This window comes from Gaeumannomyces tritici, assembly GCF_000145635.1.
Source record: "Gaeumannomyces tritici R3-111a-1 unplaced genomic scaffold supercont2.11, whole genome shotgun sequence".
In the NCBI taxonomy this organism is placed as follows: domain Eukaryota; kingdom Fungi; phylum Ascomycota; class Sordariomycetes; order Magnaporthales; family Magnaporthaceae; genus Gaeumannomyces; species Gaeumannomyces tritici.
The window spans coordinates 154,333-181,226 of record NW_008804555.1 but is presented as its reverse complement, the minus strand read 5'-3'; the positions used below and the strand labels follow the sequence as shown (position 1 = coordinate 181,226).

At 57.3% G+C, this 26,894-nt stretch overlaps 15 protein-coding genes across 15 annotated transcripts; 12 read left to right on the top strand and 3 right to left on the bottom strand.

Moving 5' to 3' along the window:
* Positions 1-393: 393 nt before the first annotated feature.
* GGTG_13291 (hypothetical protein) lies at positions 394-1,842 on the bottom strand (the record flags this gene model as incomplete). Its single annotated transcript, XM_009231197.1, has 2 exons — positions 394-685; positions 1,106-1,842. The coding sequence occupies 2 exons, from the start codon at positions 1,840-1,842 to the stop codon at positions 394-396; spliced, it is 1,029 nt and encodes a 342-aa protein (XP_009229461.1).
* A 317-nt stretch (positions 1,843-2,159) lies between these two features.
* On the top strand, positions 2,160-2,384 carry GGTG_13290 (hypothetical protein; the record flags this gene model as incomplete). Its single annotated transcript, XM_009231196.1, has 1 exon — positions 2,160-2,384. The coding sequence occupies one exon, from the start codon at positions 2,160-2,162 to the stop codon at positions 2,382-2,384; it is 225 nt and encodes a 74-aa protein (XP_009229460.1).
* Positions 2,385-2,907: 523 nt separating this feature from the next.
* Positions 2,908-5,391, top strand: GGTG_13289 (hypothetical protein; the record flags this gene model as incomplete). The annotated part of the gene is made up of 3 exons (XM_009231195.1): positions 2,908-3,102; positions 3,853-4,325; positions 4,581-5,391. 3 exons carry the CDS (start codon positions 2,908-2,910, stop codon positions 5,389-5,391), a joined length of 1,479 nt encoding a protein of 492 aa, XP_009229459.1.
* Positions 5,392-6,269: 878 nt separating this feature from the next.
* GGTG_13288 (hypothetical protein) lies at positions 6,270-6,687 on the top strand (the record flags this gene model as incomplete). The annotated part of the gene is made up of 2 exons (XM_009231194.1): positions 6,270-6,563; positions 6,652-6,687. The coding sequence occupies 2 exons, from the start codon at positions 6,270-6,272 to the stop codon at positions 6,685-6,687; spliced, it is 330 nt and encodes a 109-aa protein (XP_009229458.1).
* Positions 6,688-7,023: 336 nt separating this feature from the next.
* On the bottom strand, positions 7,024-7,823 carry GGTG_13287 (hypothetical protein; the record flags this gene model as incomplete). Its single annotated transcript, XM_009231193.1, has 3 exons — positions 7,519-7,823; positions 7,365-7,424; positions 7,024-7,103 (listed from the first exon to the last, which is right to left on the bottom strand). The coding sequence occupies exons 1-3, from the start codon at positions 7,649-7,651 to the stop codon at positions 7,024-7,026; spliced, it is 273 nt and encodes a 90-aa protein (XP_009229457.1). The 5' UTR covers positions 7,652-7,823.
* An 811-nt stretch (positions 7,824-8,634) lies between these two features.
* Positions 8,635-10,673, top strand: GGTG_13286 (hypothetical protein). The gene is made up of 3 exons (XM_009231192.1): positions 8,635-9,849; positions 9,954-10,256; positions 10,352-10,673. The coding sequence occupies exons 1-3, from the start codon at positions 9,001-9,003 to the stop codon at positions 10,511-10,513; spliced, it is 1,314 nt and encodes a 437-aa protein (XP_009229456.1). The 5' UTR covers positions 8,635-9,000; the 3' UTR covers positions 10,514-10,673.
* A 299-nt stretch (positions 10,674-10,972) lies between these two features.
* GGTG_13285 (hypothetical protein) lies at positions 10,973-11,463 on the top strand (the record flags this gene model as incomplete). Its single annotated transcript, XM_009231191.1, has 2 exons — positions 10,973-11,145; positions 11,412-11,463. The coding sequence occupies 2 exons, from the start codon at positions 10,973-10,975 to the stop codon at positions 11,461-11,463; spliced, it is 225 nt and encodes a 74-aa protein (XP_009229455.1).
* Positions 11,464-11,726: 263 nt separating this feature from the next.
* On the top strand, positions 11,727-12,381 carry GGTG_13284 (hypothetical protein). The gene has a single exon (XM_009231190.1). The coding sequence runs from the start codon at positions 11,863-11,865 to the stop codon at positions 12,148-12,150; it is 288 nt and encodes a 95-aa protein (XP_009229454.1). The 5' UTR covers positions 11,727-11,862; the 3' UTR covers positions 12,151-12,381.
* Positions 12,382-13,396: 1,015 nt separating this feature from the next.
* GGTG_13283 (hypothetical protein) lies at positions 13,397-15,027 on the top strand (the record flags this gene model as incomplete). Its single annotated transcript, XM_009231189.1, has 4 exons — positions 13,397-13,610; positions 13,672-14,078; positions 14,141-14,436; positions 14,514-15,027. Exons 1-4 carry the CDS (start codon positions 13,478-13,480, stop codon positions 15,025-15,027), a joined length of 1,350 nt encoding a protein of 449 aa, XP_009229453.1. The 5' UTR covers positions 13,397-13,477.
* A 1,599-nt stretch (positions 15,028-16,626) lies between these two features.
* GGTG_13282 (hypothetical protein) lies at positions 16,627-18,360 on the top strand. Its single transcript, XM_009231188.1, has one exon. The coding sequence runs from the start codon at positions 16,744-16,746 to the stop codon at positions 18,133-18,135; it is 1,392 nt and encodes a 463-aa protein (XP_009229452.1). The 5' UTR covers positions 16,627-16,743; the 3' UTR covers positions 18,136-18,360.
* Positions 18,361-18,379: 19 nt separating this feature from the next.
* GGTG_13281 (hypothetical protein) lies at positions 18,380-20,968 on the top strand. The gene is made up of 2 exons (XM_009231187.1): positions 18,380-18,638; positions 18,689-20,968. The coding sequence occupies exons 1-2, from the start codon at positions 18,494-18,496 to the stop codon at positions 20,875-20,877; spliced, it is 2,334 nt and encodes a 777-aa protein (XP_009229451.1). The 5' UTR covers positions 18,380-18,493; the 3' UTR covers positions 20,878-20,968.
* An 87-nt stretch (positions 20,969-21,055) lies between these two features.
* GGTG_13280 (hypothetical protein) lies at positions 21,056-21,487 on the bottom strand (the record flags this gene model as incomplete). Its single annotated transcript, XM_009231186.1, has 1 exon — positions 21,056-21,487. One exon carries the CDS (start codon positions 21,485-21,487, stop codon positions 21,056-21,058), a length of 432 nt encoding a protein of 143 aa, XP_009229450.1.
* A 216-nt stretch (positions 21,488-21,703) lies between these two features.
* On the top strand, positions 21,704-22,508 carry GGTG_13279 (hypothetical protein; the record flags this gene model as incomplete). The annotated part of the gene is made up of 2 exons (XM_009231185.1): positions 21,704-21,784; positions 22,005-22,508. 2 exons carry the CDS (start codon positions 21,704-21,706, stop codon positions 22,506-22,508), a joined length of 585 nt encoding a protein of 194 aa, XP_009229449.1.
* A 1,524-nt stretch (positions 22,509-24,032) lies between these two features.
* GGTG_13278 (hypothetical protein) lies at positions 24,033-25,940 on the top strand. Its single transcript, XM_009231184.1, has 2 exons — positions 24,033-25,380; positions 25,528-25,940. Exons 1-2 carry the CDS (start codon positions 24,622-24,624, stop codon positions 25,801-25,803), a joined length of 1,035 nt encoding a protein of 344 aa, XP_009229448.1. The 5' UTR covers positions 24,033-24,621; the 3' UTR covers positions 25,804-25,940.
* A 246-nt stretch (positions 25,941-26,186) lies between these two features.
* GGTG_13277 (hypothetical protein) lies at positions 26,187-26,501 on the top strand (the record flags this gene model as incomplete). The annotated part of the gene is made up of 1 exon (XM_009231183.1): positions 26,187-26,501. The coding sequence occupies one exon, from the start codon at positions 26,187-26,189 to the stop codon at positions 26,499-26,501; it is 315 nt and encodes a 104-aa protein (XP_009229447.1).
* Positions 26,502-26,894: the final 393 nt, after the last annotated feature.

Sequence of the window (26,894 nt, the reverse complement as noted above, 5' to 3'; positions counted from 1 at the left end):
TAGTGATATTTTTATTATTACTCTTTTAGGGTTAGTTTGCAAAAATTACACAGTGTGGTGCACAGTGTTATAAACTAACCCTAAAAGAGTAATAATAAAAATATCACTAATTCATTATAAAATCGACTACATACTTAAATATAATGTATTAAAATTTGGTAAGGTTTAATTATAAATTGGGCGAGTTATTTAATTAAAAAAAACCGCGTTTAGTATGGGATTTGGAGTGATCCACTCGGTGAGGGTGATCCACTCGGTGGTGAACCACGTTATCCTTATTACTTTTACCATTTTTATCCGATTTATAATTGCGTTGCAAAACAGTAGCATTTTGTAAATTTAATATGGGAGCGGGGTGGCCGACAGGGGAGGTGGTGGCCGACAGGGGGTGACCTATCTTACCGGATTTGTCAGGTCGTTCGGGCTGAGTGTGAACCAGATCGCCGGGATGCCGTAACGGATGATGAGGGACAGAATCTTCCGCCGCATGCTGAGCCGGCTCTCCCTGGACATCAGCTGGCGGAACCCGTAGAGCGACAGACACCTTAGCAGCTGCTTCACCCCCTCGTCAACCGTCTTTCCCGATGCCTCCAGCTTAGCCTTGGCCTTTTCCAGTCCCTTTGGGCTTAGTGACCACACGAGCCGCTCCACGTCGGCGAAATTTCGCCGCGTTACGCTGAGCATGCTTACCCGACGATTTTTCGATTTGACCCCTATGTTGAAAACGAGAAATGCGAAAACGTGATGCGTCGCGAAGCGACCGCCGTGTCGTTATAGCACCATCCTGGCCCACTTTTTTAAGCTTATGTTCCGCGACGCTATAAGACCCCGTGCCGTGGCCGCGTGCGCGCTTCCTCCTGTCCCTTTTTCCTCGACACGCTCTTCCACCTGTCGCGGGCCTCCGCGTCCCGTCGGAAACAATGTCGGGAAGGTTTTAGCGAAGAACCGCGCGTCCAGCGAGTCGGCAAAGTCTTCCCCGCGGGATACTCCGATATACGGTTCGGACGCTTTTCCAGCCCGCCGCCCCTCGCTCGATCCCACCCAGGTTGCCCCGATCGACTTGTTCCCGCCAGCGGCCCGGCGACCCAGCGCATCGCAAACGTACCGCAGCTTCTCAGCGTCGGCAACATCCGGTCCCACATCGAGAGCGAACATCCCAGACGAACTGATTTCGTGGATCGCAGCCACTGCACGTTCCGGCTTTACCACCGCCTCCTCGCCCCCGTTTTCGCCCTTCGAGTTTGCTCCCCCGCCAACACACGCCTCGCCGCCGCCTCCGATATCGATTCCCAGCTTTAGCGCTGCAAGAACCTCTCGGACATCCCTCGGTTCCCCTGCTTCTAGGCCGCGCTCCGTAGGTGGCACGACCTGTCCCGTTCGTGCCTTTTCCCACGCCGACGGCTTGTTCCGCTCCAGACGCGCGTAGATTTGAAAGGGCACACCGTGCGGCGGCGCTTCCCAGGTGTCCATCTCGGCCGTGTCGATGTGGATCTTCGCGTACAGCGGGTTATTCCTTTTCAGCCACACCAGCGCTCTTTCAACGACACGGCGCCTCACCGACAGGATTGCCGATAGGTCACCCGGTGCCGGTTTCTCGGGCCCCTGCCAAAAGACGTGGATCTCACCCATCACCTTTACCAGCGGGTGGGGGAGAACATTGCTGACGAGGTCCTGTATGTTGTTGGGGAATACTGTGATGTGCCCCTTAACGTGCTTCGGATATCTCGCGCTCTGTCTACGCCCCTCTGGCAGGCTGTACTTGGTAATGAACCCATAACACAAGTTTAGCGCAATGAGCTTCTCCTCAACTGGCGTAAGGCCCTTTAACTCGTCCGGGAACATGTGCTCGCAACCCAGGCGGCTGTGGAGCTGGCCTGCAAAAGACAACACACCACTTCCCATCTGCCTCAGGCAATTTGTACACCCCGAAATCTTCTCGCCCGCGGGGAAGCATGCGCGACATTGGAAGGGCGAGCGGTCTGACTTCGCGATAGGACTGGCCGTCCACTGATCCCAATCAATGTCTTCCAGCTCGGCCCTGGCACACTTGCGATAGCAGATCATGCATTTGTATATCGGAAGCGTGCGCTTGTCGTGGAACGCCTTGTAGAAGTCCTGGACGGTCGACACCTTTCTCTCATGGGAAATAGGAGTGCACCATGCCCGGGAGTGAGACAGTCGCTCTTTTCGGCAAACTCCTCGTCCAAGAAGGACAAAACGCTGGCAAGGTCTCGCAACTGATCGTTCTTACCTCTCTCCCTGCAGTCGATGATTTTGGCGCGTTTCGATCGCGGTCCGTCGCTGCTAGGACCTGGCCTTTTCCTTTGCCTTCGCCGACTGCTCGCCCCCGCCGATTCGAACCCGATTTGTGCGCCCTGAGATAGATCTGCTGAGGTTCGAATACCGAGTTCCGCACGCGCTATATTCTCCGTATTGTGCGTGTCGTGTTCTGCCGGTTGCGGACCTCCACGTTTACGCAACCCTTTGGAGCGCTTGCTGCTTGTTGCCGTTCCTTCCGTACCAGAAGCCCGAATTTGTCGAAACCGAACCCGGCCAGCAATTCCTACCGGCTAGCTTCCCGAAACGCATAGCGATGCCTTCGCGGTCGTTTTTCTTAACATAAGGACCTTTGTGAGACCAGGCTTTCAAATTTACCAGATCGTCCGGCTCGATAGGGTTGACCGATTCGTTAACGTTGCGTCGTCGGAGTTGCTGGGCTCGTTTGTGAATCAACCTGTTCAACTTTACTACAGCTTCGTCCCAGTCCCTCACCTCACGAACCGCCGTTACCAGTTTGTTACAGAACCCTACTCCTCGATTCGCCCACTGGTAATATTGAACCTTGTCTTCGCCCCAGATACGCCTCACCGACTTCAGGCCTTCGAGACTTTTCTATCCTTCCAGCAGATGCCGTCCGGCGGCCTCTTGAGCCAGAGCGGTCTCAGCATTATCCCCGCCGGCCTCGCCAGACCCGGCAGCCGGGATCCCGTCCACAGCGTCGTTGGTGGCATCCATAGCTGGATCCGTCTGGCCGACTTCGTCCAAGGCAACGGCTCTGCGCGGATTTGCAGCGTCGACATCGGATTCGGCCAAGTTAACGGCGTATGCTGTCCGCACCAGGACACCAACCTGCGGCCGTCGAGAAGGGCCTTCCAGCCTAGCTTGCTCATACTCCCTCCGAAACGCATCGACTGCACCATTGCACCCTGTCCTTTCCCCCGTACTTTAACCCCTCGTCCACTCCTTCGCTTCTCCATTCGCATCACGGAGCATCACAGACAAGACCCGTCCCTGTCCGCCGGCCGGCAGCCAGCCCCTGTCCCGGGACGCCGGTCGCTCCCCTGCTAACAGCCACATCACCTCGCAAGCCAATCGCTCCAGCTTCGAATTTTGAACGTGACCACGTTCGTTTGTCCGTCCATCCATCACTTCGTCTTAGCACTCGTTAGTTTATTTTCCCCCCTGTTCGTGTGATCGGGTCACCCGGGCGGTAGTTAGTTTAGTCGTCCGTGCACCCTACCTGATTTATATAGCTATGCCTAGGTCTTCGTTCATTTACCGGAGCACCCACTCGCCAGATTCGGGGAGGGGATAAATTTAACCTACCAGGCACCTCACCCACACGGTGTGCTTCCCACGAGCGTTACACACGAAACGCCTACGATCAGCGCCTTCGACATGTTTAAACAACCAACATTCTCGAGCATTATCCATTTGCGGGATTTCGTCGACGCCATTACGAACGATTCGACTCGGGACGCTCCGAACCACGTCGAGATCCACGCGGATATTAACATTTTCGACGAAAACGGCTTCGACAGTCCTGAACTTTAGCGACCCCGCCAAAGACAGGGACCTCCAGACGACTTTTGGCGTACGCTCGTGGCCGACAGAGGGCGGGACAGCCGGAACCCGCCATATTACTACAAGCAGGCGTGCAAGGAGTCCATATACAAGGGCGGCCTGCGGGGCGGGTCCGTGAACACATCGGACCTGATCAACAACGGGCGCAACTCCATCGTCGCCCAGTTCTGCCGGCGCGTCCAAGCCGTCATCTGGAACCGATCAATGGTGAAGACGGACCAAGGGAACCTCGGCATCGCGGCCAAGGGGGTCAGGCAGGGCGACCTTGTGTGCATCCTATACGGCTGCAGCGTCCCCGTTATACTTCGCGAGAGGCAAAAATCGCAAGAGGAACAGGACGAGAATAGCGGGGAGGAAGAGATGATGCAAGACGTCAAGAAGATAATGAGGCGCGGCATGGCGACAATGAAGAGCAACAGGAGGCGCAAAACCGCATACAAGGGCATCCCCGAGCTTCGCCAGTCGGATTGGAAGGAAAGACCCAAAGGAAATTGGGTAGGAGCCGACGGGAGGCCAAGATGGACGAAGCAGCAGGTAAGACAATGGCTGGAGGATTACGACAGGAAAGCGAATACGAACGAGCCAGGAACCCATAACCAGAGCCGCCAGAAATCCAAGGGGATTAATCATGGACACACCAATGCACAAAGAAACGCAAGTAGACAGAGGGACGCCAGAAGGAAGGACAAGACTGACGACCTTCCAAAATCACCGAGGGTGTCACGCAACGTCTACTACGAATTCTTGGGCGAGTGCTATATCCATGGCATGATGGACGGCGAAGCCATGGCTCGCAAGGCGAACTCTGAAGAGGCGGAACTCGAAAAATGGGACCAGTTCACCCTTTTTCGCAAGGAGCAAAAGGAACAGGCATCAACGGGCGAGCCTGAAGACGCGAAGAAGAGGGCGAGCAAGATACCAGAGGAGCTCAGGAAGAAGGCGAAGGAGGTGCAGGACGAGATCGCCAAGCGCACAGAGTATCACCAAAAACGCAAGGCGACGTACGAGGGGAAGCTGCAGGAGTGGGAAGAGCACGACAAGCGCATGGATCCTAGGGTATATCACGCCAAGCCTGCGAACTCGTGCCCGATAGCCACCCGCCGGACCACAGTAGCCTCGACCTCGGGCCTGTCAAGCAGGGGGGTTTTACGGCAGCCCACTCTGATGGCCAGCGACGACGGCCTGGGGGCCCAGCCAGCGCGTGACGAGAACGACGGGGATGACGACGGGGACACGGGCGGCGGGGGCACCCTCATCGGCGGCGGCAGCAGCAGCAGCAACGGCACCAGCCGCTCGAGCTACCGCACGGCCAAGACCGGCATGAAGAGCCCCGAGCCGCTCCACCCGAAGCACTTTGGCGGCATAGACCAGGTGCGGGAAGAGCTGATGGAGTGGGCGGAGGTGAAAAAGGCGCCCGAGCGGCTGCGGAAGCGAGCCGAGGCGAGGCCGGAGGAGCAGGCCGAGGCGGACGGGTGGGACTTTTTCAGGGACAAGATGCTGTGCGACACCATCTTCGAGCTGAGGTAGACGGTTGCTGAGGAGTGGTGGCGTCAAATTCCGTCGCTGCAGCCTGCCTCCCAACGCGCAACCTGGACGACAGCGATTTCGACAGCCCTGATGTGCCTGGTGGAATGTCCGAGCGAGACCTCCAGACCTCAGTGCTCGGACGCCCGTTCTTGGCAGGCATCAGTTCGTCCGAGTCATTCGTCTCAAACACTGTCGGCGTGGGTGGTATTGGCTGGTCTCGACTTGCCCTTCTCAGTCTGCCCATCGCGCAACGGGGCTCGCAACGTTTTGGAGGGCGACATTCAACGGTTGGCCGGATGCCAGGGCCAACCCGCGATGGAGCCAGAATGACTCGTCCCAGCCCATTTAGGGTTCTGCCCATCACATTACATACCCCTTCCGAAGCGTGGCATGGCTGTTTGATTGCACCGCTTTCCGGGGCCTGCTATTTTTCGCACCTGGGGCGCGGGCCCGCCCTGTCCCCCAGACCCCAGCCGTTGCAGCAGACGCATAAACGCCCCCGACGTCAATCGCCCTACTTTTTCCAAAAGCGTTTGCTGGAGCAAGGGTTACCGTTCACCGGAAATAGCAATGCCAAAAGAGGCAATCTGCAACAACCCCTGCGGAACCCACGATGCCGCTGACAGAAGCGCCAAACCTCCCGGTGCTTGTTCAAGAGAAGAGAGATGTGAAAAAAAAGAAAAAGATGTATATAAGCACAGTCTCCCGCTTGCTTCGATGGTCTAATTGTTCCTGCTTCATCAGCCCACCAGCGATCTCTACCCAGTCTTCCTTTTTTTTGGTCTTTTCCTTTTGTCTTTTCCTTTTGTCTTTTCTTTTTGTCTTTTCTTTTTATCTTTTCCTTTTGTCTTTTTTTCTTCTTTTTCTCCCCGGTCACCATGCAGCTGTGGTCCGCCATCTTCCTCGCCGGCCTGGCCATGGCCGCCCCCGTCCAGCCCAACGGCGCGGGCACCCTCGAGACGCGCGAGCCCATCCTTCTGCCGAACCACCCGTCCGCCACGGGTGCCGAGGGCAGCGACGACGCCGCCCTTGGCAAGCGCGGGCGCGCAGGGATACAGCCCGTCTCTAAACTGCCCCTGCCCCCAAGCTTGTCCCCTTGGCGGTTCCCGGCTGAGGGGGCTGGTAAAAACTACGGGCACAAGCGCGACGTTACCAACGAGCAGGCCGCCGAGGTAGGCCAAAAAAGCAAAAAATGGCTGGCAAAAATATGGCGGTACTTATTGCTAGTTAAAAGGAAAGCCTATACCTTATTGCCCAAAGCGCGCGCTTCGCGCGCGCCAAAATTTTAACAATTAAATGCTTCAATATCCGCGCATTATTAAACCGCTTTTTAATTTCTTTTCGCTTTCGCTTTGCGGGTATACAATACGCAACAAAACGATAAACGCACAAAAAAACTGCAAACCGGCAAGCAATTAAAATACATTAAACGAATAATTGGCCCGGCCGCCGCCGTTTCCCGTTATTTTCGCGATTTTTTATCGGTTGCAGCCTTACGCAATTCCTTTTCGGTTAACCGCACCCAACGATACGTACGGCGCAAAATTGGCTTGCCCAGCACGCATTGCTTGCTAAGCACGTACGCGCAAAATTTGCTTAACTGCACGCGCTTTTATTTATTGCTACGCCGGGCTATATTAAAATATAAGTGGCATCGTACGCGCAAGGTTTTGTTGCGGCTTTATTTGCTAGCGTAACCGTAAAAGCCCGACCTGCACCACGTTAGCAAACCGCGCAACCTATTATCCACGCGACAAAACGCACAAGGAGCACACCAGGCTGGAATTTGGCCTTCCAGCCCCCGAATTATCTTTTTTTGGCCGGGCCCAGGGGGGGTCCCGAAGACCCCCCCGCCTTTACCCGGCCTTATTACTTTTTCCCGGCACTTTGCCGGCCGATTGCTTTCTTTACCACCAACAGTTGCGCCCATAGCGCCCCGGCGATATTCGCCTTACTGCCAATTGCCCGCTTACTATTGAGGAGCGCCGGAATGCGGCCCGATTTCCGTGCCTTCGGGCTTAATTTGTTAGCCGCTTCGATAGCAACATGTAGCCTAGTGTTAAGCTTAAGTAGCGCTAGCACGTTATATGCCCCCTGGGAAGCAGGGACTGGTAGATCCCGACTTACTGACGTTAAATATACTCTCTCTCTCTCTTTCATTGCAACGACGTAAATACTTGCCATGCAAGCCGTATTTCCGCACATTCGTACTGCTTGTACGCACCCAGGCATGTGCGCACACGCGCATATCCCTTGCCATGAATATGCACTCGTCCTCGTTGATCCTTGCTCATGCTCGGTTAGGGAGAGGTAATGTGGTCGGTGCAGACAAAATGCACCGGGAAAAGGTTGTGTGTATTGATCAAGGTGGTGTCTGCCACCTGAGCCCTCTAGGGCGAGAAAACTAGGGGCGTTGCCTAGGCCTACGACTGCGGGGCACGTGTGGATCACACGTGACTCCCAACAGGTAATCAGGTCCCCGCCGCCTACGCGGCCAGAGGCAGACCTGGTGTGCCATCGTCAGACGCAGAGGTCGACCGCCCCTGGAAATAGATGAGGCACAGAAAGTTTATAGCCTGGAGAAGGACCTTACCGGAAAGTGACATCTTCTTACTTTACCCATAGAAGGAAGGTGCCAGCAGAGGACAGGGCACTGGACCAAGCGTGGTCTAGAGCGGACTGCGACCCGCGGCAGGACGTACATATGTTACATAGTTGACAACCATTCTGTAACCGTCAACGTTCTTTCTGTAATAATTGAGGCAAAGGATCACCCCCGCTTTCGAAAATGGAATCCAGACGGTGTTCGTTACATGATTGGCACCGGGAAGTTCTACTCGGCGATTTCGATTTGCGACGCCGAGCGATTGGAGCATCACCTTGGTCGACGCTCAAATGGGGGCACTGGTTCCTGCTCGGCTCATGTCTGTGAGAAGACCGAAAACCGGAGGGGACCGCCCTAGCAGAATGCCCCTTACCTTCTCACCAGGAAATGTCGGCGGTGCTGATGGTTAATGACGCGATTGACACCAGGTACCCCACCCCTGCCCGGCCTCGGACAAGAGACATGTGCGATCTCCGCCCACAAGCGCCACCAGCGCTAAGTCGAAGGCATGACGGTTGGGACGATTAGCGCAATACCCTGCGCTCGGGCAATAGAGCGGAGCAACCCTCTGCCGCTCGGCGATTTCGGCGTCCTTGTCGGACTCCGACAAACCCGGCGTCCGAAGAAAGCAAGAACATGATTCGTTATCCACGAGCCGGCGGTGAATATAGAAAAAATCTTTTGCGCGCAATCATTTTTGTGGCGCGGACCACCTTATCACCGATCTAATCTGATCATCAGATAAATATTTCACTGGCACACCTCTCCCAGCCTCCAAACCCAACGTGGTCCTTTTCCCAAGGGCCTCTAGCTCCTCTCATCTGCAGGGTCATCTCGGTCACGCAGCCTACTCGACCGGCTCGTACTGGAATTTCCGGATAAGGAAGGAAAAAAAGAAATAAGGGACAAGCGCTTGTCCATCTCAACACGACCCTCTCCAGCAGTAACGACATAGACGAAAAGGTTAAATCGCGAAGTCCCGCCTCGCACGCGCAGAAGAAAAAATGGCTCCCACGGCGCTGGCCAAGGCCGGCTTGATGCTGAGGTTCTTCATCTACATGCTCGGCTCGAGAATCAGCATGCTCAAGCAAGCGGTCGCCGTAAAGCGAGTGCTCAAGCATCAGCAGCAGCTCAGCAAGCGTCCGGACAAGGAGTCGCCCAGGAACATCGTCATCGTCGGCGCCTCGTTCGCGGGCTACGAGGCCGCACGGGTGATAGCCACGTCGCTGCCAGAGGACAGCCCCTACAGGGTCGTGGTGATCGAGCCGAGCAGCCACTTCCACTTCACCTGGATCCTCCCGCGCGTGTGCGTTGTCGAGGGCCACGAGCACAAGGCGCTGATCCCATACGGCTCTCACCTCAAGGGCGCGGTCCGGGGCCGCCTGAGGTGGGTCACGGGCGGGGTCACCTCCGTCTCCCGCGACGCCGTCCGCCTCGAGGGGGACGACGGCGAGGTCATCCCTTACGCCTACCTGGTCGTCGCCACTGGCGCCAGCGCCGGCGACGGGCTGCCGTCGCGGGTCCCGTCCCCGCGCAAGGAGGAGGGTCTGGAACGCATCCGGTCTATGCAGCGGCGGATCGCGGGCGCCAAGCGGATTGTGGTCGTCGGGGGTGGCGCCGCCGGCGTGGAGCTCGCGACCGACGCCAAGCACAAGTACCCGGACAAGCACGTCATGCTCGTCCACTCGAGGCCCGCCGTCATGCACAGGTTCGGCCCGGAGCTGCAGGCCGCCGCGCTCAAGGGGCTCGAGGACCTCGGGGTCGAGGTCCTCCTGAACGAGCGCGCCGCCGTCGACGCCCAAGGCCGTTTGGTGACGCTGCGGTCGGGAACGAAGATCGAGTGCGACCTTTATGTAAGAGCATTTCCACGCCCGCCCGCCCGCCTCGCCGGGGAATCCAACAGTCGGGAGTTTGCCCCCAAAAGAATAACTGACATCAAATGCTTCCCAATATCAAGGTTAGTTGTGTAGGCCAGCGGCCTTCGTCACATATCATCGCCGAACTTTCACCCGCCGCCATCTTGGAGTCTGGCCACATCCGCGTCAAGCCAACCCTGCAAATCGGGGACGAGTCCCTGCCTAACATCTATGCCTGTGGCGACGTGGCCGACACGGGCATGAAAAATCCTAATGGCCGGGCGGCCATGATGCAGGGTATGGTCGTCGGGTACAACATCGGCCTGGCTATCAGCGGCGAGGAGCCAAGCGTGATGTATGATGCGCATTGGGCGGACGCCATGATCAAGTTGACCCTTGGGCTGGTAAGCGTCTTTCGTCAGGCGTTCCACTTCCGCCAGCCCTAAGAAGCCGGGATGGGGGAAAACAGGAAGCTAACAAACAATGGTACCTTTCTCAGGACAAATCAATAATGCACTTCGGGGACGAGGAGACGGAGTTCCTCTGGCACACCAAGGAGAAAGATGTCGCCCTCATGGCGGACGGTGCCTGGGAGCACATGGGGGCCAAGCCGTTTAAAGACGACAAGGACTTGCTGGCACAGTACCGGCAGGCGATTTAGCTGGCTTGCTTGCTTGATTTTCACTGCCCGGAATCCAGGCAATCCAGACCCCTCTCTTGTTTGACCACCCTCGTAGTTCCCTGTAGTAATACATAGCCACTGCCCTAGCGGACAGACGGGGTCCATGTCTCGCTCAGCCCCTTGATGAAGTGAATGGTCCCTACAAGAAAGCGGGTCCCCTTTGGGAGAATAGAGACCAACCAAAGGTCGCCCGCCACTGTTTCTCTCCCTTTCGACCAGCCGGTCCGTGGCCTAGAACACCCCTTGATGCCCGCTCCATTGCGACCAGAGGCGCAGAATGACTCGGGTCGACAGGGCGATTACCTAAATAAAATCGAACGAGCGCTTAACGTGTCCGGGGGCGGAACAGCCCACTTGGGCATGGGCGGCTTTGCACCCGTCCATCCACTTATGCAAATTTGCCAAAGAGAGAAACTGCCCGACGCAGCCACGGCAATCATGGCAGGGAAAATCTCCGACGATACGACGACCCAAGTGTCCGAGGCCCCTCGAATCTGCAGAAAGCCTCCGAGAAAATACCGCGATCCCCAGACTGGCCAGCAAATATCTACCCAGGGTCCCTTTTTGCCCGCCTTTGTTGCCGAGAATGGAATTCGCCACGATCCAGCCCAGTACGTCGAGGATGGCCTTCTTTTTGTTTTCCCCCTACCAGCGCCGAAGAGCTGCCCCCAGGTACCTACCTACCTATCCGCTTGCAAGGCTCGCCGGCCTCCTCCCACCCAACCTGTGGACGTGTATTTTTGCCAGCCTAACCACCCCCATGGGTGGTTATGGAAGGAAAAAAAGGGTTAGCTGGGCTGCTGCTACATAAGGCAACCCTTATTACGCAATAAAATCCTTAAAGTTTTTAATGCGTGCCGCCCTAACCCAAAAAAAGGACGGGCATGCACGCCGATTACGCGGCTTTTAGTGCGCCATTTATCGATTAAGCACGGCGTTGCACTGCCGCTGCCACCCGTGCAAAAAAAGCCTGGCGGTATAATCCATGCTATTGCTATTGTTGCGATTCGTAATGTTCGGCCATCGCCGTCGCCGCCTAGCAAAGGCCGGTATTATCGATAAAGTCCAAAAAAAACAATCGTTGCCAGCGCCGGTTTGGACAGGCGAATATATAATTGCCCGATTCCTTTTAGCAATTGGTTTTCGTTTTCCTTTTTTTCCTTATACCTTATTAATTGTTTTTTATTTTTACCTAGCTTATCATTTCCTATTGTTTTTTATTTTATTTTTGCTATTTTTCCCTTTATATCTTTTTTCGACCTCCCCTTTTTGCTTGCATCAAACTCGTTCTTGTCATTACTTTGCTCGTTTTTAAAAGCCTGCCCAAAATGCACGCCAAATTTCTTCTCCCTATCCCCTTGGCTGGCGCCCTGGCTATACCTAGCCCGGCGCCAAACGCTCCTGGGGATTTCGCCGTTTCGCACGTCCTCGAAGCCCGCCGCGACCCAGGCCCGCGACCTGCTCCGAAGCCCAGGCCGAGACCGGCGTCGCCGCCTCCTCGCCTTATCACTTTGGATAACGAAGGCGGCGCCCGTTGCCGCCCGCGTAGCGTTCCAAAGCTCGACGAAAAGACGGCTAAAATCGTGGCCCGCTATTATAGCTTGGGCGAGGAGTAAAATAGGCGTAACGTTAGGAAAAACGAAAAAAAACCTAAAGGGAATATTAAAAAAAACTTTTGTTGGTTGCAATTACGCCCCCCGTTTTTAAAAACATTCGAAACGTAAGGGCTTGCTATTTATGCAACAACTTATTTACTCGTTTAGCGCTGCTTTCCAAATCCTTCCATTTATATTTAACCTGCCCGCTTTGTTTTTATTAAAAAAACCTAAGCGATAGTTTTAAATGCCCCTTTTTCATATTCCCAAACGTTTTTTTGCTTAAACTTTCCCGTATTTGTACGAGCGCGAGATTAAAGCCCCGGCCTCGCGCTTGCCGTCATGCTTAAGGATGGCCTTATCGGTATGCCGTTAGCGCAGGTCTTTTTTTCGCGTAGCCCGTTATTTCGGGGGCGCTTATCGAGCTTGTAACCTTGGCTGGGGTGCTATAATATAGCTCGGTCAAAAACGTGGCATGGCAGGGCCCAGCAAAATACGCGGTGCGGGATGTGCCGTTTTAGGACCTTTATAATGCCGGCGAGCCCGTAGCGTATATCTTTCGGGTTCGTAAATTGTTGCGGGTATATTGCGCCCGCAAAAATTAGCGTACTTTGGAACGCCGTATTTTAAGTAGCGTTTTCGATAAAAATGGCGCTCGTTAAATATAGCAATAACCGCCAAATTGTAATTTTTTTTTGTTAACGGATAGGCTTGCTATGGAAATATGCTGGGAACTAACGTGGAACGAACCGAACCGGCCTTTTAAAGCTTCCCCGCTTCCGCAAGCATTGCTTGTGCTTTTCGGTAAGCAGCCAGGCATGGATAGGGTTTTAACAAAATACAACCAGCTTATCGGTCTCGGGCATTTACCCATCGACCACCAATTTTCGTAGGGTTAAACCCAACATCCTTTAATAATGTAGCCGATAAAAATGCGCTTAAGCGCGATTCTTACTGTGGAAAGCTGGACGCTTTGATGGGATGGCCGCTGGCTCCCAACGTCGTGACATGCATTCTGCACCGAGTCGAATTAGCACCATCGGACCAAGGACGAGTTGGCTCGAGTTTAGATGAAGCTTACGGGATAGATTGCCCAGCCTGGACCTCCCCGATCTAGCCCCGAGACCTCCACGCAACAGTCCACAGCTTGTCATTGCCGCCTGCGTCCACTGCGGCTGCTCCTCCCATCTTTCCCGCCGCAGTGCTTTGACGCTCGCACCCCCAGGCCCGCGGCCGACGGGTGACTGACACCGTTCGTCCCAAGTGGTGGACGGCCAAAAGAAAAGGAAGAGGCAGCGAGAGGGGGATTACGAGCAAGCAAGGTTTTCCATTTGCTTGCCTGCTAACCATGTGTCCTCGTGCCAGTCTCGAAGCCCTGCTATTGCTCGCTCCATTCTGCCCACCGCGCCCTTCCAACCCAGCCAGCTCGGAACCAGCTGCTCGGGCTGCCACCACCACCATATCCACTCCGACGATCGCGCGTGGGGCGGAAGTCGACGACCTCGCCATTAACGACTAGCATGCTGCCGCTATCTCTCTGAGCCTCGGCCACTCGGGCAATCATCATCATCGCGGTGGTGGCGTCATCGTCACCATCGTCCACGGTAGCGTGGGCTCACCAGCAGCAGCAACACGCCAGCAACGCCCCGGCGGCCGCGCGGTCGGTCGGTGTCCCCGCGGCGGACAACTACACGGGCGCGCTGCGGCCGCAGGTGCACCTCTCGGCGCCGCAGGACTTCATGGGCGGGCCCGGCGGCCTGTTCCTCGACGGCCCGGGGCTCTGGCATGCCTACTACCAGCACAGCCCGAGGGGCGGCGGCGGCGGCCAGCAGCACTGGGGCCACGCGACGAGCCGGGACCTGCGCCGCTGGACACACGAGTCCGACTTCTCGCGGTCCGGCGCGGCGGCGGGCGCACAGTGGGAGAGCCCGGACCTGGTGCGGATGGCGGTGCGCGACGGCGACGGCGGGGACAGCAGCAAGCCTGGGTGCTGACGGTGTCGGTGCGGCAGCAGCAGCAGCAGCCGGGCGGCGGAGCGTCGACGGAGTACTTCCCGGGCGACTTCAACGGGACGCATTTTGCGCCGTGGGACGGCGCGGCGCGCGTGGTCGACTTTGCGCAGGACAACTACGGCGCGCAGCACTTCTCCGGCCTGCCCGAGGGCTCTGACGCCGTCGGCGTGGGCTGGGCGCCCAACTGGCGGTACGCCGAGTGCGTTCCGACGGGCCAGCTCGAGGGCTGGCGCGGCGGCTTCACGCTGCCACACGTCCACGCCCTGACCAAGACGCCGCGCGTTGGCTGGTCGTGGTCAACGAGGTGCACGGCGGGCTGGCGCCGGTCCTGGCCGGCGGCGGCCAGCAGCAGCCCCCGCTTGACAACTGCAGCTTCGACGGCGGCGGGGCCGCAGGGGCGGGCGGGCCAGGCGACAGGCGGATGGCGCAGCTCGGGCGGGAGGAGTTATCGTCCGGGTCGTACTACATCGACGCCAACGTGACGGGGATGAACGCGGCCAGGCTGGGGCCCGACGCGCGCCTCAACTTCTCGCTGTCATCGCCGTCGACGGGCGAGGCGCTGCGCTGGGGCATGGGCTTCAGCGGCGACGCGACCTTCTGGGTCGACCGCTCGGGCGCGCGCGCGCTGTTCGACGGCGACGCCTCCTTCGCCAACAGGTTCTCCGTCGTCGACGCGTGGGACGACGGCACGGCGTGGCGGATGCAGGCGGTGGTGGACCGCAGCGTCTTCGAGGTCTTTGTCGACGGCGGCATCCACGCGGCCACGGTGCTGATCTTCCCGGCCAGGCCGTTGGATGTGTTTGAGGTTAGGGTCGGGGGGCTCTCGCCCGACGCCAAGGTCAGCATCGCTGTTCTGAGGGGAATCGTCCTACCTGGGGCGTGCTAAATTCTTCTAATTGCGCGCCCTCCGGAGGGGTCGCGGGACCCGCGCTCTGGGCTGCTGGGGTCCCTTCTTCGTCCGTGCCTGACGAACTCTCGTCTGGGACGGAGAACGTGACGGCTCGCTGCTCTTCGGTCGGCGGTTGCGACATGCGCAAACCTCACGACGTATACCTCTTTGGTAGTAAAGTGTTGTAAGAGTCCTGCAACGTAACGCACGCTTGTAGGGACTTGACTATATTACTTTACTACGGGGTGTTGCAAGAGGGAGAGAGTTGCGGAGCAACTCCGGGCGCGGCGCCCGTTTCTGCAGGCGCGGTGGCGCACCCCGCTTAGGGCGCACCGCCACGGCCGGAGGCCGTGGCTGACCGCGCGGGCCCGACCCGCTAACAAGTTCGGTCGTAACACCAGGCTTTTGAAATCATATTCGAAGCCGGTAAATACTAATGGAAATTATTTTTAATATTAAAAACATAACGACTCGACCTGCAAATATTATAAATCACGGTTTATTTTCCTGTTACTATTCCCGCCGCTTCGCGACGCGAAGTGGCGGTGTGACAAGGGCCTTCCCGCAGGACCCGGTGTAACGTTAACTCCGCTTCGTCCCGCGCGGGTAAAGCCTAGCACGAAAGCAGAGTCCGGCACTGGTGCAAGACCTACTCGGGCCCGGAACAAAACGGACAATAAACAACTTCCGCTTCCGCCAACAACCATGTTTCTACTCGGGTCCCACCACACCCTTCGATAAAAACCGGCGGTAATTGCTAAGCAGGACCACATTACAAAGCGGGTTCGAAACCAGGTATGAGAGGTTGCGTTATCGAACGTGCTACCAAACTCGCGGGGTTCTCGGGAAGATAAGATGCCGGCTCCCCGAAATCCTTGTTAAGGCGGCAGCGTGAGTATTTTAGGCGAGCACGACAGCTACTACAAGCCAAAGGTTAAAGGGGTTCCTCACGGTGCGCCGCACGCAGTTGCACTTGTCGCCACCTAAAGATAAGAAGTAAGCGTGTCAATTACCGTGCATGCTCGGTAGCCTTGGCTCGCGCCGAGCCGTGCTGGCGAGAAAGCCACGGGAATAGCAGGAGCAGCAGCAGTGCTAAAACGGCAGTTGTGGTGTCGACCCACAAGCCATTATTCATGCTCCATGATGCACCCTAGCTCGGCGGGCGATTTCGGCCAGCCTCAATGCCCAGTCTCGAAGGCGAGACCTAGTCACGGCTCCACGCACGTAGCACTAGGAATCCCGCGCGGGTAACGGTTCGGGTAAAGCGTTGAGCCCGGTAGCCTGTCACCGATATCCACGCCCTCGAAAGGGGTGGATCGACCGCCCGTACCCACGGGAAAGGCAGCTCCACGCGAGAAGGACAGCGATATTCCTTGAGATTCACCGTTAGTGTTGCCCTGAACTCAAGGTAGCGAAGGTAGCTTCATGTTCACGCAACGCCAACAAATCAAACTTGGGGGTTGGCGAGTAGTACAGAAGAAAACATGGGTGTACGCGGCGGAAGGTTTGAATGACGGGATGCCGGGATGCCGGGATGCCGGAAAAACATGATAGCCGGCGGGTCTTTTGGACCAAGAGATCTCAACTTTGGATGATAAATAGAGCAGACATCGGCTTGCAACATGAATTACCGGCCATCATCTCAAGCCAGCACACCAGCCATTCCATTCTATATTCACTTCCGGTTTCTTGCGACACAACAGCGACATAACCATGACTATCCACAGCGATCTCCAAGTTAGCGCCAGGAGCGAGGTGGCCGCCGGGCCTAAGCAGAAGCCCCACCTCGTCGTTTGCGCCGCCGCGGCCTCGGGACACACGCTGCCCATGGCCCAGATAGTGGCCGCCCTGGTCAAGCGCGGGTATACGGTCAGCTTCCTCACTAGCAAAGAGTTTGCCTCTCAGGTCGAACGCGCTGGCGCCGAGCTGGTTCCGACCCCCGAAATCGTTAGCGAAGGGGCCTCGGCGGCGGCCAACTCCGCTGTCGAGCGCGAAGGCGCCGCGCCGACCTACACGGCGATCATGAAGTACATCGTGCGCAACATCTTCCTGAATACCATACCGGCGTGCCACGAGGCGCTGAAACGGCACCTGGAGCACCTGGCAGCGACGCAGCCGGGGCGGCAGGTTATACTGCTGCTCGAGGTGTTTTTCCTGGGCGCCGAGGCGTTCAGGCACGGCGCGCCGCTGCCGCGCGGGTACGACCGCATGCCGCGCAGCGTCGGGTTCAGCATCGCGCCGATGCTCATCCACTCGATTGACACGGCGCCCATCGGGCCGGGCCTGCCGCCCGACTCGACGCCTTCGGGCCGGCTCCGCAACGCGCTGCTTAACAAAATGTACGAGGAAAAGTTCGCCGACCTAATGGAGGAGCGCGCGCAGTTGCTGCGGGGTTTGGGCGCGACGCGCGACCCTAAGGGCTGGATCCTTAACGATTGGATGACGGCGGCCGACGTGACGCTGCAGACGTGCTCGCCCTCTATTGAGTACGAGCGGTCGGACCTGGCGCCGTCGATCCGCTTTATCGGGGCGCTGCCGGCGCGGCCCGTGCCGGCGGATTTGGAGTACCCAGCGTGGTGGCCGGAACTGAACGGTAAAAAGGTGGTGGCGGTGGCGCAGGGCACGGTGTCGACGTCCCCACACGAGCTGCTTGCGCCGACGCTGCGGGGACTGGCGGGGCGCGAGGACCTGTTTGTGGTGGCGCTGCTGGGGATCAAGGGTGCGTCGCTGCCGGCCGACATTAAGGTCCCGGCCAACGCGCGCGTGCTGGACTACTTCCCGTACCAGGCGCTGCTGGCGCGGGCCGACGTTTTCGTGCACAATGCGGGTTACGGCGGCGTGCAGCAAAGCATTATGGCTGGCGTTCCGCTCGTCGCCGCCGGCCAGAACGAGGACAAGGCGGAAATGTCGATGCGGATCCAATGCGCCGGCGTCGGCTATAACCTGGCCACATCGACGCCTACGCCCGAGCAGGTGCGCGACGGCGTCGACGAGGTGCTAACCAACCCGGCCTACCGCCAGCGCGTGCTTGCCATGAAGAAGGAGAACGAGGACCTGGATGCGCTGGCCAGGATCGAGGCGCAAATTGTCGAGTTTACGGAATAGAAAAGGTTTTAGGTTGGAGGAAGTAGATTGCATGCAGGCAAACGGAGGAGGGGAATAAACATGGAAACTTAAGTTGGAAAATTATTTGTAACGGAAATATGTTATCTTTTGCTCCGCTAAATTAAGCCTTGCTGTTATGCCCCTTACTGTTATGCCCCTCGCAGTTCGAGTCGAACTGATTGAGGCGGCCAATCAGGAGCGGCCGGTGGGGACGGGCGCACGGACGAAACAGCAGTCGAACTGATTGAGCGCGGCAAGGGGCAATCAGTTCGACTTGATGCGCGCTCCGGCGGTCATGTAAATTTGACGGGCGGGTCGAGCCGGATTTCCACTTCACATCGAGAGCACGCCGTCCGCAATGGCAGACCAACCGCGGTCGAAAATCATCGAAGATAATCCCATCGGGAACGGCCTTGATTCCTTCTGCGCTTCTTTCGATACGGTCTGCGCAGACAGGGGAATTCCGTGCACACTCGACGCGCTTGGCCAACTCGACCTCGAAGGTAGGGTCAGCACAACTTCAATAACGCATGCTTTTCTGACCAGCATACAGATGTCCGGAATATCGCCCTTGACCTTCTTTCAGCATTGCAAGGCCTCCGGGCCTCCCGTCTACTCCATTCTAGCGGCAGTAGCAAGAACCTCTTCAGCGATTTGTCAAGACTCAATTCCGCCGTTAACTCCGACGACTTCGACCTCGACCGCATCAAGCCTCTCCTAAACGCAGTCCTCGCCGACCATCTACGCGATGCCCTCATCTGGGACCGAGTCTATGACGCCGTCACCGAATCCACCCCGCCTCCCCGACCGATAGCCTCCTCCCTTCAGCAGACCCCATGGCTGCGCAACACCAGCAGCTTCGCCAATTCCTCCGAACACCACGAATATATCGACAATGTACTCAAGGAGGAGCTTGGCCCCATGTATGTCGGGCTCCGGGACCTTTACAAGACGTACTTTGGCGATGTGCCAAACCTGGAGACCGCATCCGAGACGTTCTTCGAGGACTGTTTGGGAGGCAGCAACCCGCTCTTCAAAAACGGCTGGAGGGGTTGGCCCGAAGAAGCGAAGCAGGATGATGTGCTAAGCTGGTTTGCGGACTTCGCCGAGAAGCTAGCGGCGTTTGCGAAGAGCTATAACTCCGCTCCGGCACACAAACGAAGACCGCTAGCGAAGCCTAACGAGCCAATTGCCGGCTCTGTTGGGAAACGGAAGATGGATATCGGCTTTGTGGACGACCCGAGCGCTGGGAAAGACTCGAGGTGCCACTGGAGCCGGATCCTCGTGCCCGGCGAGCTGAAGAGCAACCCATCCGCCGATAGACCTTCAGAAGCGCGGCTCGATCTCGGCAGGTACGCTAGGGAAGTGCTTGCCACTCAGGACACCCGTCGCTTCGTCTTGGGCTTCACCCTCTGCGGATCTCTCATGAGGATATGGGTGTTTGATCGGCTTGGGGGCATTGCCTCGGAACAATTCGACATTAACAAGGATGGGCTGCGGTTCGTGTCTACGATCCTCGGTTTCCTTTGGATGAGCGAGGAAGAGCTTGGGTTCGACCCGACGATCATGACGGCAAAGGGCCAACGATTCATTGAGATTGAACGAGAGGGTACGACCGAGCGGCTCATCCTCGATGGGTTAATGAATCGTGCACGCTGCATCGCTGGCCGAGCAACAACCTGCTGGAAAGCGTACCGCGAAGAAGACCCGGATGCCCTGTTTGTTGTCAAAGATTCATGGCAATACGTGGAGCGCGATGAGGAGGGCGGGTTGCTCCGTGAAGCAACTAGCAAGGGTGCGGTTCATGTGGCCCGGTATTATCACCACGAAACTGTTCGGGTATGGAATATAGATGACGATGTCCGAAACAATGTCCGGAAGGCATTGGATGTCACGAAGGCCGCGAACTACCGGCAGAATACATCGCGACGTTCACCAAGCACAAGCACGGCAGGTCCGTCGCGTGTCGGCCGAAGCAGCAGCATCGCCGGCGCGAAGCGGTCGTCTTACGAAACTGGTGCTTTCTTGCCGCCAAGCAAGCGACCCTGTTCTACATCTCCGACCAAGGCTGGCAGCGATGCGCTACCAAATCGAATCCACCGGCGCGTCATCCTTTCCGACTGGGGGATCCCCGTTTACGAAGCGGGCTCTCGAGAGGCGCTACTCGCTGCGTTGGCCGATTGCATTGAAGGGCACGAGTCGTTGCGGCAGGAGGCCGGCCTCCTTCACCGAGACATCTCCATCGGTAATCTCATGGTAAGCAAGGACAACGGCGGGTTTTTGATCGACTTGGATCTCGCCGTTAAGGAGCAACGTATCAGCGCCTCGGGGGCCAAGGGGAAGACCGGGACAAGGGCCTTTATGGCCATTGGGGCCCTTTTAGGCGAGCAGCACTCGTTTATGCACGACCTCGAGTCATTCTTCTGGGTGCTGTTCTGGATATGCATCCACTGCGATGGCCCTGGCAAGGGCACAGTTGTTGCCCAGTTTGACAAGTGGAACTACGCTAACACGGAGGAGCTGACACGGCTAAAGAAAGGGGAGATTTCTGATGAGGGGGACTTTATTAAAGCAGCGGAGGAGTACTTTACGCCGTATTACAAACCGATGGTACCCTGGGTCAACAGGTTGCGCAAAGTTGTGTTTCCAAACGGGAGAAGGTGGGAGAACGAGGACAGCAGATTGTATACGCGAATGAAGGAAATCCTTGGAGAGGCCAGTAAAGCAGTAGCTGGTAGATAGCGTTGCGGGGTGCTGGACAGTCCGGGCGTTTCCGGGTGACTAGAAACAAGCCTCCAGGGTCGACTACATAATAGAGCAAGTGTCTTACCCGCTCCGCAATGAGCGAAGAAACGTCGGGGCGGCTAGCTCCACGATCGGGATTGTTGACTACGTAGGGATGCGGCCTCCGCTGGGTCTATCAAGACGAGGACGACCGAGGTACAGAGGAGGCTTTAAGGTACGCAACCAAGGGTCGTCTCAGCGCTGCGCGTACAACATGTGCCATATTAAAGGCCCCCGAAAAGTTGTATTGTTGGTGGTAGTTCTTGGAGTTCGTGGAGGGGAAGCTCGGAAAACGGACGACGACCACCCGCATGGTCCCCGGCCTCGTCTCCGTCTCTCTTATCTCACGGTACAACGCCTCGGCACGCCGCCGTGTCTCGCCGCAGACGCCCCTTCGCGTCCAGCGCTCGAGCTGGGCCAGATGCAGGTCGCGGACAAGGAGTTTAAGAGGGCGCAAGTCGGCAGCTGTCGGGGCCTTTAGAACCGCTGCCGCAGTTGTTTCAGCAGTCACGTAACTCTCCAGCCGATTTTTGGTGTGGCTGCTACCAAAATCGTGCTGGCTAAACATCAGGGCACTATTTTAGAGCGGAGCCGATAGGCTCCCCAATCAACTCGTCTCGAACGCCAGACACTGGAGGGACACAAGCAAGCAACCGAGGACACGTCGGTGAGGGCTCAGCTATTGTCTTGTCCGCTTTCCACAGCGCTTGGTGATGGGAAACCGCTCGGGTCAGTCGAGTGTTGCATGTCGGGCAGGCATGGCGCCATAGCGAGAGTGGACAGAATGGACGAGGTCGACCTAAACGTCCTCGACAACTTGTCTAGCCGACCGCGGCTTCGCAAAAGGATTCCACAGACATCCTTGGTAAGTGCAGCAACAAATCCACCCACTACGTCGGAACGGCTAGCCGAGTTCCCGGACACTGAAGTTTGGATCGCATGGGATCATGATCGGCAGGCTGTGGACGCTCTCCCTCGCAACCTATCAACCAAGTGGAGACGAGCGGGGAGCTGGTGTTCGGTGCGGTCCAGAAGAGGCCGTGTTTTTCACTGCGATCCAATAACGACCGACATTGCCGGTACAGTCACGCCCCAGCACACCTTCCAGCCCGAGGCTGACTCCACACCACCGCCCTACCTGCCCGCGGCGGGCGGCCATCCTTGACAAATGTCCCCGCTGCGACGATCCGCCACTCCTCCATCGCCATCGCCGCGAGGCCGTCGATGTCCCTGTCCGTTATGTTCTACAGCGTCCCCACGCGGTCGAACAGCCAGCCATGAAGCAGTTCCACACGGGGTCTGCGTGCCGCGGTACTGCTGGGTTCAGCTCGGCGTCGCTGGCGGACGTGGGTGGCTTCGACCTGGCAGCCGCACTGGAGCCGCCGCACCGTCTAGCCCCGCATGTACGCCACGCTGCTGTGTCCAAGCAGAGCAGCACGTGCCTGTTGTTGCTGTCGCTTCCACCGCCGGCTCAGGAGGGCGGACGCGAGGAGGCCCTCAAAAGTCGTCTGTGGGATCCTGATCGCCGGTTGACTGTGTTCCGGACGACAGGGTGGACGGCTGTTGACCGACGGTGGCACCGGAGCTGATGTTGCTGCTGCCTCCCTTGCTGGCACACTCTCTCCGGCCACTTTCCACTTGCGGCTATGAAGCGGAGCAGGGCGCGCCGCAGCATCGGGATCCATCAGCGCTGCGACATCTTGAACGGGGCACATGGATACATCCCCACCGGAAAGCAGGAACACAGCGGCCGCACCGCGCGCATGTCAGAACTCTGCAAAACACACCGCATTCTCGCCAGCCAGACCGACGACGTCCTCCTTCCACTATCATGTTCGATATGCAGTTTGACGTTATGTTGCTCACGTCTACACCTGCAATTCGACCTACCTAGGTACCTTTGATAGCAAGCTCAAAGTATATGCGCACGGTATATGCGCACTACGTTATAGCGCCAGCCGCTCCACCTTGTCCCCAATGAAAAGACCACTACCTTCAATTTAGTGTCCAGACCCACCCAGTCTGCAAACTTTTGCAGACTCGCTTTTTTGGGAGTTGAAGAAGCAAGTGTGTACAGATTCCGTGAACTGCGGCTTTAAGCACATAAGAGCACCGGATTGCAAATGAAGTGATGTGTCTCCAAGCGCCTAATAGTTGCTGTAGGAAGCCGGCGTCTGCGGTGGTTTTACCATTCCTGAGTACCGTGATTGGGGGGATACGCGTCGAAGGTTGCAGCTGCAAGCATCCCGACAAACCCAGTAGGTTTTGCAAACCATCGGCAGTGAGCATGACGGACAGAGCGTTCGAGGTCGGATTAATGTCCGCATCAGCTTCGCAGCCTCGGTTTTTAAAGGGGGTTAAAACATGGAGGCGCCTGCGCGTAATTTGTTAGCGGACTCAATTGATTACTCTGAAAGGGAAGTGGGATTTTTTTTGCCAAACCGTTTTGCCTCCGTTTTTCTGTCTTTATGACACGGTTGAAAGCATTTCGCAGACGCGTGTTTTCGTGCTTCGACGCGGTCTGAGGCTGTAGCCTGCTGGATGGCCCGTGTTCGCCAACGCGACCAGGCTGGTATTGTCAGTCTGTGCGCCTTGTGAAAGCGTGGCTGTGGTTGGGTTATGCTATTTCGCGTCGGTTTTGCATGTGGATCCAGCCCCGCACGAAAAATCCACCCAGCAGTTGGCATTGAGCGGCAGCGAGCCCTGCAAGACACTAAAAGCGGGGTTGCGGCTCCCGATCGCAGGCAAGTTAGACACCACGCCTGGGATTGTTGCCCGACCCCAGCAGTGTCCTGCAATTAACCTGCTGGCCGGTATGCAGTTAGATACTTGGACGAACAAGCCGGTACCGGCCGCCGCCGTCCCCTGCCACCTCGCGACTCCTCGGTCGACCGCTCCCCAACGACACGCACAGCGCAAGATTGGCCTGCATAAGCACGCACGCGCAAGATCTGCCTGACCGCACGCGCCTGTTTGCCGTATTTGCATCAATTTGCTCTGCATTTGCGTCGCACGCGCAAGATCTCCGCGCGGCTCTGTTTGCCAGCACCTGTGTTGATCCGCTTTGCACTACGCTTGCAAACACGCGCAGCCTATCGTTCGAACACGCGACTAAACGCACAAGGAACACCAGGTTGGAACTAGGCCCTCCAGCCCCCGAATCTCTCTTTGGCCGGGCCCAGGGGTGGACTGATGGTCCCTCTCGCTCAAACCCGGCCTTGCTTTTCCCGGTACAACTACCGGCCGAACGCTTTTTCTACCACCCGCTGCGCTTACAGCGCCCTGGCGCTTTTACGTACCCTACTGCCGATCGCCCGCTCACCAACAAGGAGCGCTGGAATACGGCCCGACCCCCGTGTGCCCCCGGGTTTAATTTGTTAGGCCCCTGGGTGTGCCGGTTTAGACCACAAGGTGGCGGAGGTTTGTGGAATTAAAGTGGGGCGCGGGGAAGCTAAACGAGCCCGAAGCGCGGCAGCTAGGCCATTGGTGTTAAGCTCGCCGGCGCTGGCCCAGGAAGACCCCTCAAAACCAGCAGCAACCTCTACGTGCTACGGGCAGGAATCTCCTGGTTTAAGATAGTATAAAATGCCACATCACTAGCATGACGAGCACGGCGGCCACAACCACCACAACGGCGATGGGGCTGGGTACGACCACTCGGATGACGTTACGCCCGCGCTACAAAACTTCTTCGACCGCGTCATGACGCTTAACGACGTTGAGCACGGGTCCAGCGCCGCGGTCGCGCGCAAGGACTGGGCTGCGCACCTGGACCCGACCCAGGAGCTGGCCAGCGACGCCGACGAGCAGCTGCTGATGCATGTTCGTCCCGGGGATGCCCGTCGTGGTGAACGAGAATATACATCAAGGCCGAAGGTCGTCAACGGTGCCAGTTACGTGGCAGTGGACGCCATTCTTGATAAGGCGTATCCGGGCCATCGTATTAATGCCAACGTCGACGCCGCAGAACCGTTAAGGCCTGCTCCTTGGACGGACTTGGGTGCTATCGAAGAGAGTATGAATGAGATCATGTATACTGAGGCCGCCAAGGTTCGCGAGTACGACTCTGGGGCCGTCTTGGCCCAAAACGATACTGCGCGGGCCCTGAAGACGGTAGGCGGCATCTGGGGCGGAGACAATGTCGAACACTACCAGTGGGCGGACAGAGGAGGGCATTACTGCAACAAAGTCCGCGCAGCGGCTCGTAAGGTGAGGGACTGGGATGAAGCTGTACTGAATTTAAATAGGATAATCCACAGACGAGCGGGGCAAATTGGACGACTCAGGGTTAGGGAGTCGGTTAACCCTATCGACTGCGGAGACTTGATACACCTGAAGGCCTGGACTCATAAAGGTCGATACGTAGCGAAAGACGACAAGAAAGGAATCGCCTTACCTTTCCGGAAGCTAGCCGTTACCGATATACCAGCCGGTTTCGGCTTCGACAAATTCGGACTCATGGTACGGAATGAGTATCAACAACCAGGAAGCGTACCAGGAGGCGACGAAGAGGTGGAGGGCGACGCGACCAAACCGGGCCAGGAACACGGGGGATCGAGGCCGCGGCCGAGAAAGAGACAGAGCCCCTTAAATAACAGTTAGCCGCAGCCCAAACACGCCAAGGCGGCAACCCATCGGGAGAGGAGCGACGGAGACCGAAGGGAAGAGCTTGCTGGTTCTCTGCGCAGCTTAAACGAAAAGTTCGCCAAGAAGGAGCGGCTGTCTCGGGGGCAAACGTGGAGCACGCCCATCCCTCACGACAGGAAGGTGACCACGGTTCAGGAATTCTACAAAGCGTTTCACGACATGAGCACCCTGCTGATTCAAACCTGTATGGTCTGCTACCGGAAATGCGCTAAGGTGGAGCTGGAAACGATCGAGTAGGATTGGAGGGCAAGGAGTCGCGTCGGGAAGCGGGATGGTTCACCTTTCGCGTGTCGTCGGTGTTTCCCGCCGGGAGAGAAGATTCCCGGTTGCGCTGACTGTGTAAGGCATCTAAGGAAAGGCGGTGTGTCGGCCGGCGCCCAGCTACACACGCAGCTGGGTTGCGAGCACATGTTCCCTAACGAATTAAAGGGCCTCACGGTCGTGGAGGGGAAGCTGATCGCGCTAAATTCCTGTTATGCCTTATTACGACGTACAGTACCCCGGAGGGGAGGAAGCGGAGCGCGAGTTACCCGAAGCACGTTAAGGGGCATATTACGGTCTTCCCCAATAATGTGCAGGAACTGGTGTTTAACGTCCTCTCCCATCCGCTGTAGAAGGTAATGGAGGAAATCCACGTGTTCTGGCAGGGACCGGAGAGGCCGGCACCGCGTGATCTCTCGGCACTCCTGTCGGTACGGCGCCGTGTTTTCGAGGCGGCGCTGGTGTGGCTGAAAAGGAATAACCGGCTGTATGCGAAGATCCACATTGATACGGCAAAGATGGACAGCTGGGAAATGTCGCCGCACGGGGTACCCTGGCAGGTATATACGCGCTTGGAGCGGAACGAGCCGCCGGCGTCGAGCTGCCGTGGGAGTGGGACGATTGGTGACCATGTTACAAAAAATTCTGGAAAAACCCCTCGGCGACAAAACTAGGTATGCTGCCATTCGTCGGCCTTTTCTCAGGTTGTAATCTCTTTTGTCTGCCTTTTGTTTGTGGGGTAGGTGCCGACGGAGCTTGCTGGGCAGGCAGCTCAAAAAAAGATATGGATCCCAGTTCTGCTCAACTCCGAATTTGGCGGACCGCATTACGCTCCGCTTACGTGGTAGGAGATCGTTCGAGAAAGGAGGAATGACGTATGGATGCCGTAGGGGAGGTAGCGAATATCACGATGTTTAGAGACACGTCTAGGACATCCCCGGCTGGCTGAGATGACCGCCAAAGGAGCCGCTTATCCGCCCCGAGCTCGTATCCCCAGCAGCGGGCTCCTCAGGCACCTCCTTTCTTTGCGGCGACACCACTAAAGAGGGAAGGTTGTCGCAAGTATT

What these genes read in the sequence shown, in the direction of transcription:
- GGTG_13286 (XM_009231192.1), top strand. Translation starts at nt 9,001, where the DNA reads ATGGCTCCCACGGCGCTGGCCAAGGCCGGCTTGATGCTGAGGTTCTTC. An exon ending in AGATCGAGTGCGACCTTTAT is followed by an intron (nt 9,850 to 9,953) that starts GTAAGAGCATTT and finishes CCCAATATCAAG; the next exon opens with GTTAGTTGTGTAGGCCAGCG. An exon ending in TCAAGTTGACCCTTGGGCTG is followed by an intron (nt 10,257 to 10,351) that starts GTAAGCGTCTTT and finishes TACCTTTCTCAG; the next exon opens with GACAAATCAATAATGCACTT.
- GGTG_13284 (XM_009231190.1), top strand. Translation starts at nt 11,863, where the DNA reads ATGCACGCCAAATTTCTTCTCCCTATCCCCTTGGCTGGCGCCCTGGCT.
- GGTG_13282 (XM_009231188.1), top strand. Translation starts at nt 16,744, where the DNA reads ATGACTATCCACAGCGATCTCCAAGTTAGCGCCAGGAGCGAGGTGGCC.
- GGTG_13281 (XM_009231187.1), top strand. Translation starts at nt 18,494, where the DNA reads ATGGCAGACCAACCGCGGTCGAAAATCATCGAAGATAATCCCATCGGG. An exon ending in TGGCCAACTCGACCTCGAAG is followed by an intron (nt 18,639 to 18,688) that starts GTAGGGTCAGCA and finishes ACCAGCATACAG; the next exon opens with ATGTCCGGAATATCGCCCTT.
- GGTG_13278 (XM_009231184.1), top strand. Translation starts at nt 24,622, where the DNA reads ATGACGCTTAACGACGTTGAGCACGGGTCCAGCGCCGCGGTCGCGCGC. An exon ending in TCGACAAATTCGGACTCATG is followed by an intron (nt 25,381 to 25,527) that starts GTACGGAATGAG and finishes AGTTAGCCGCAG; the next exon opens with CCCAAACACGCCAAGGCGGC.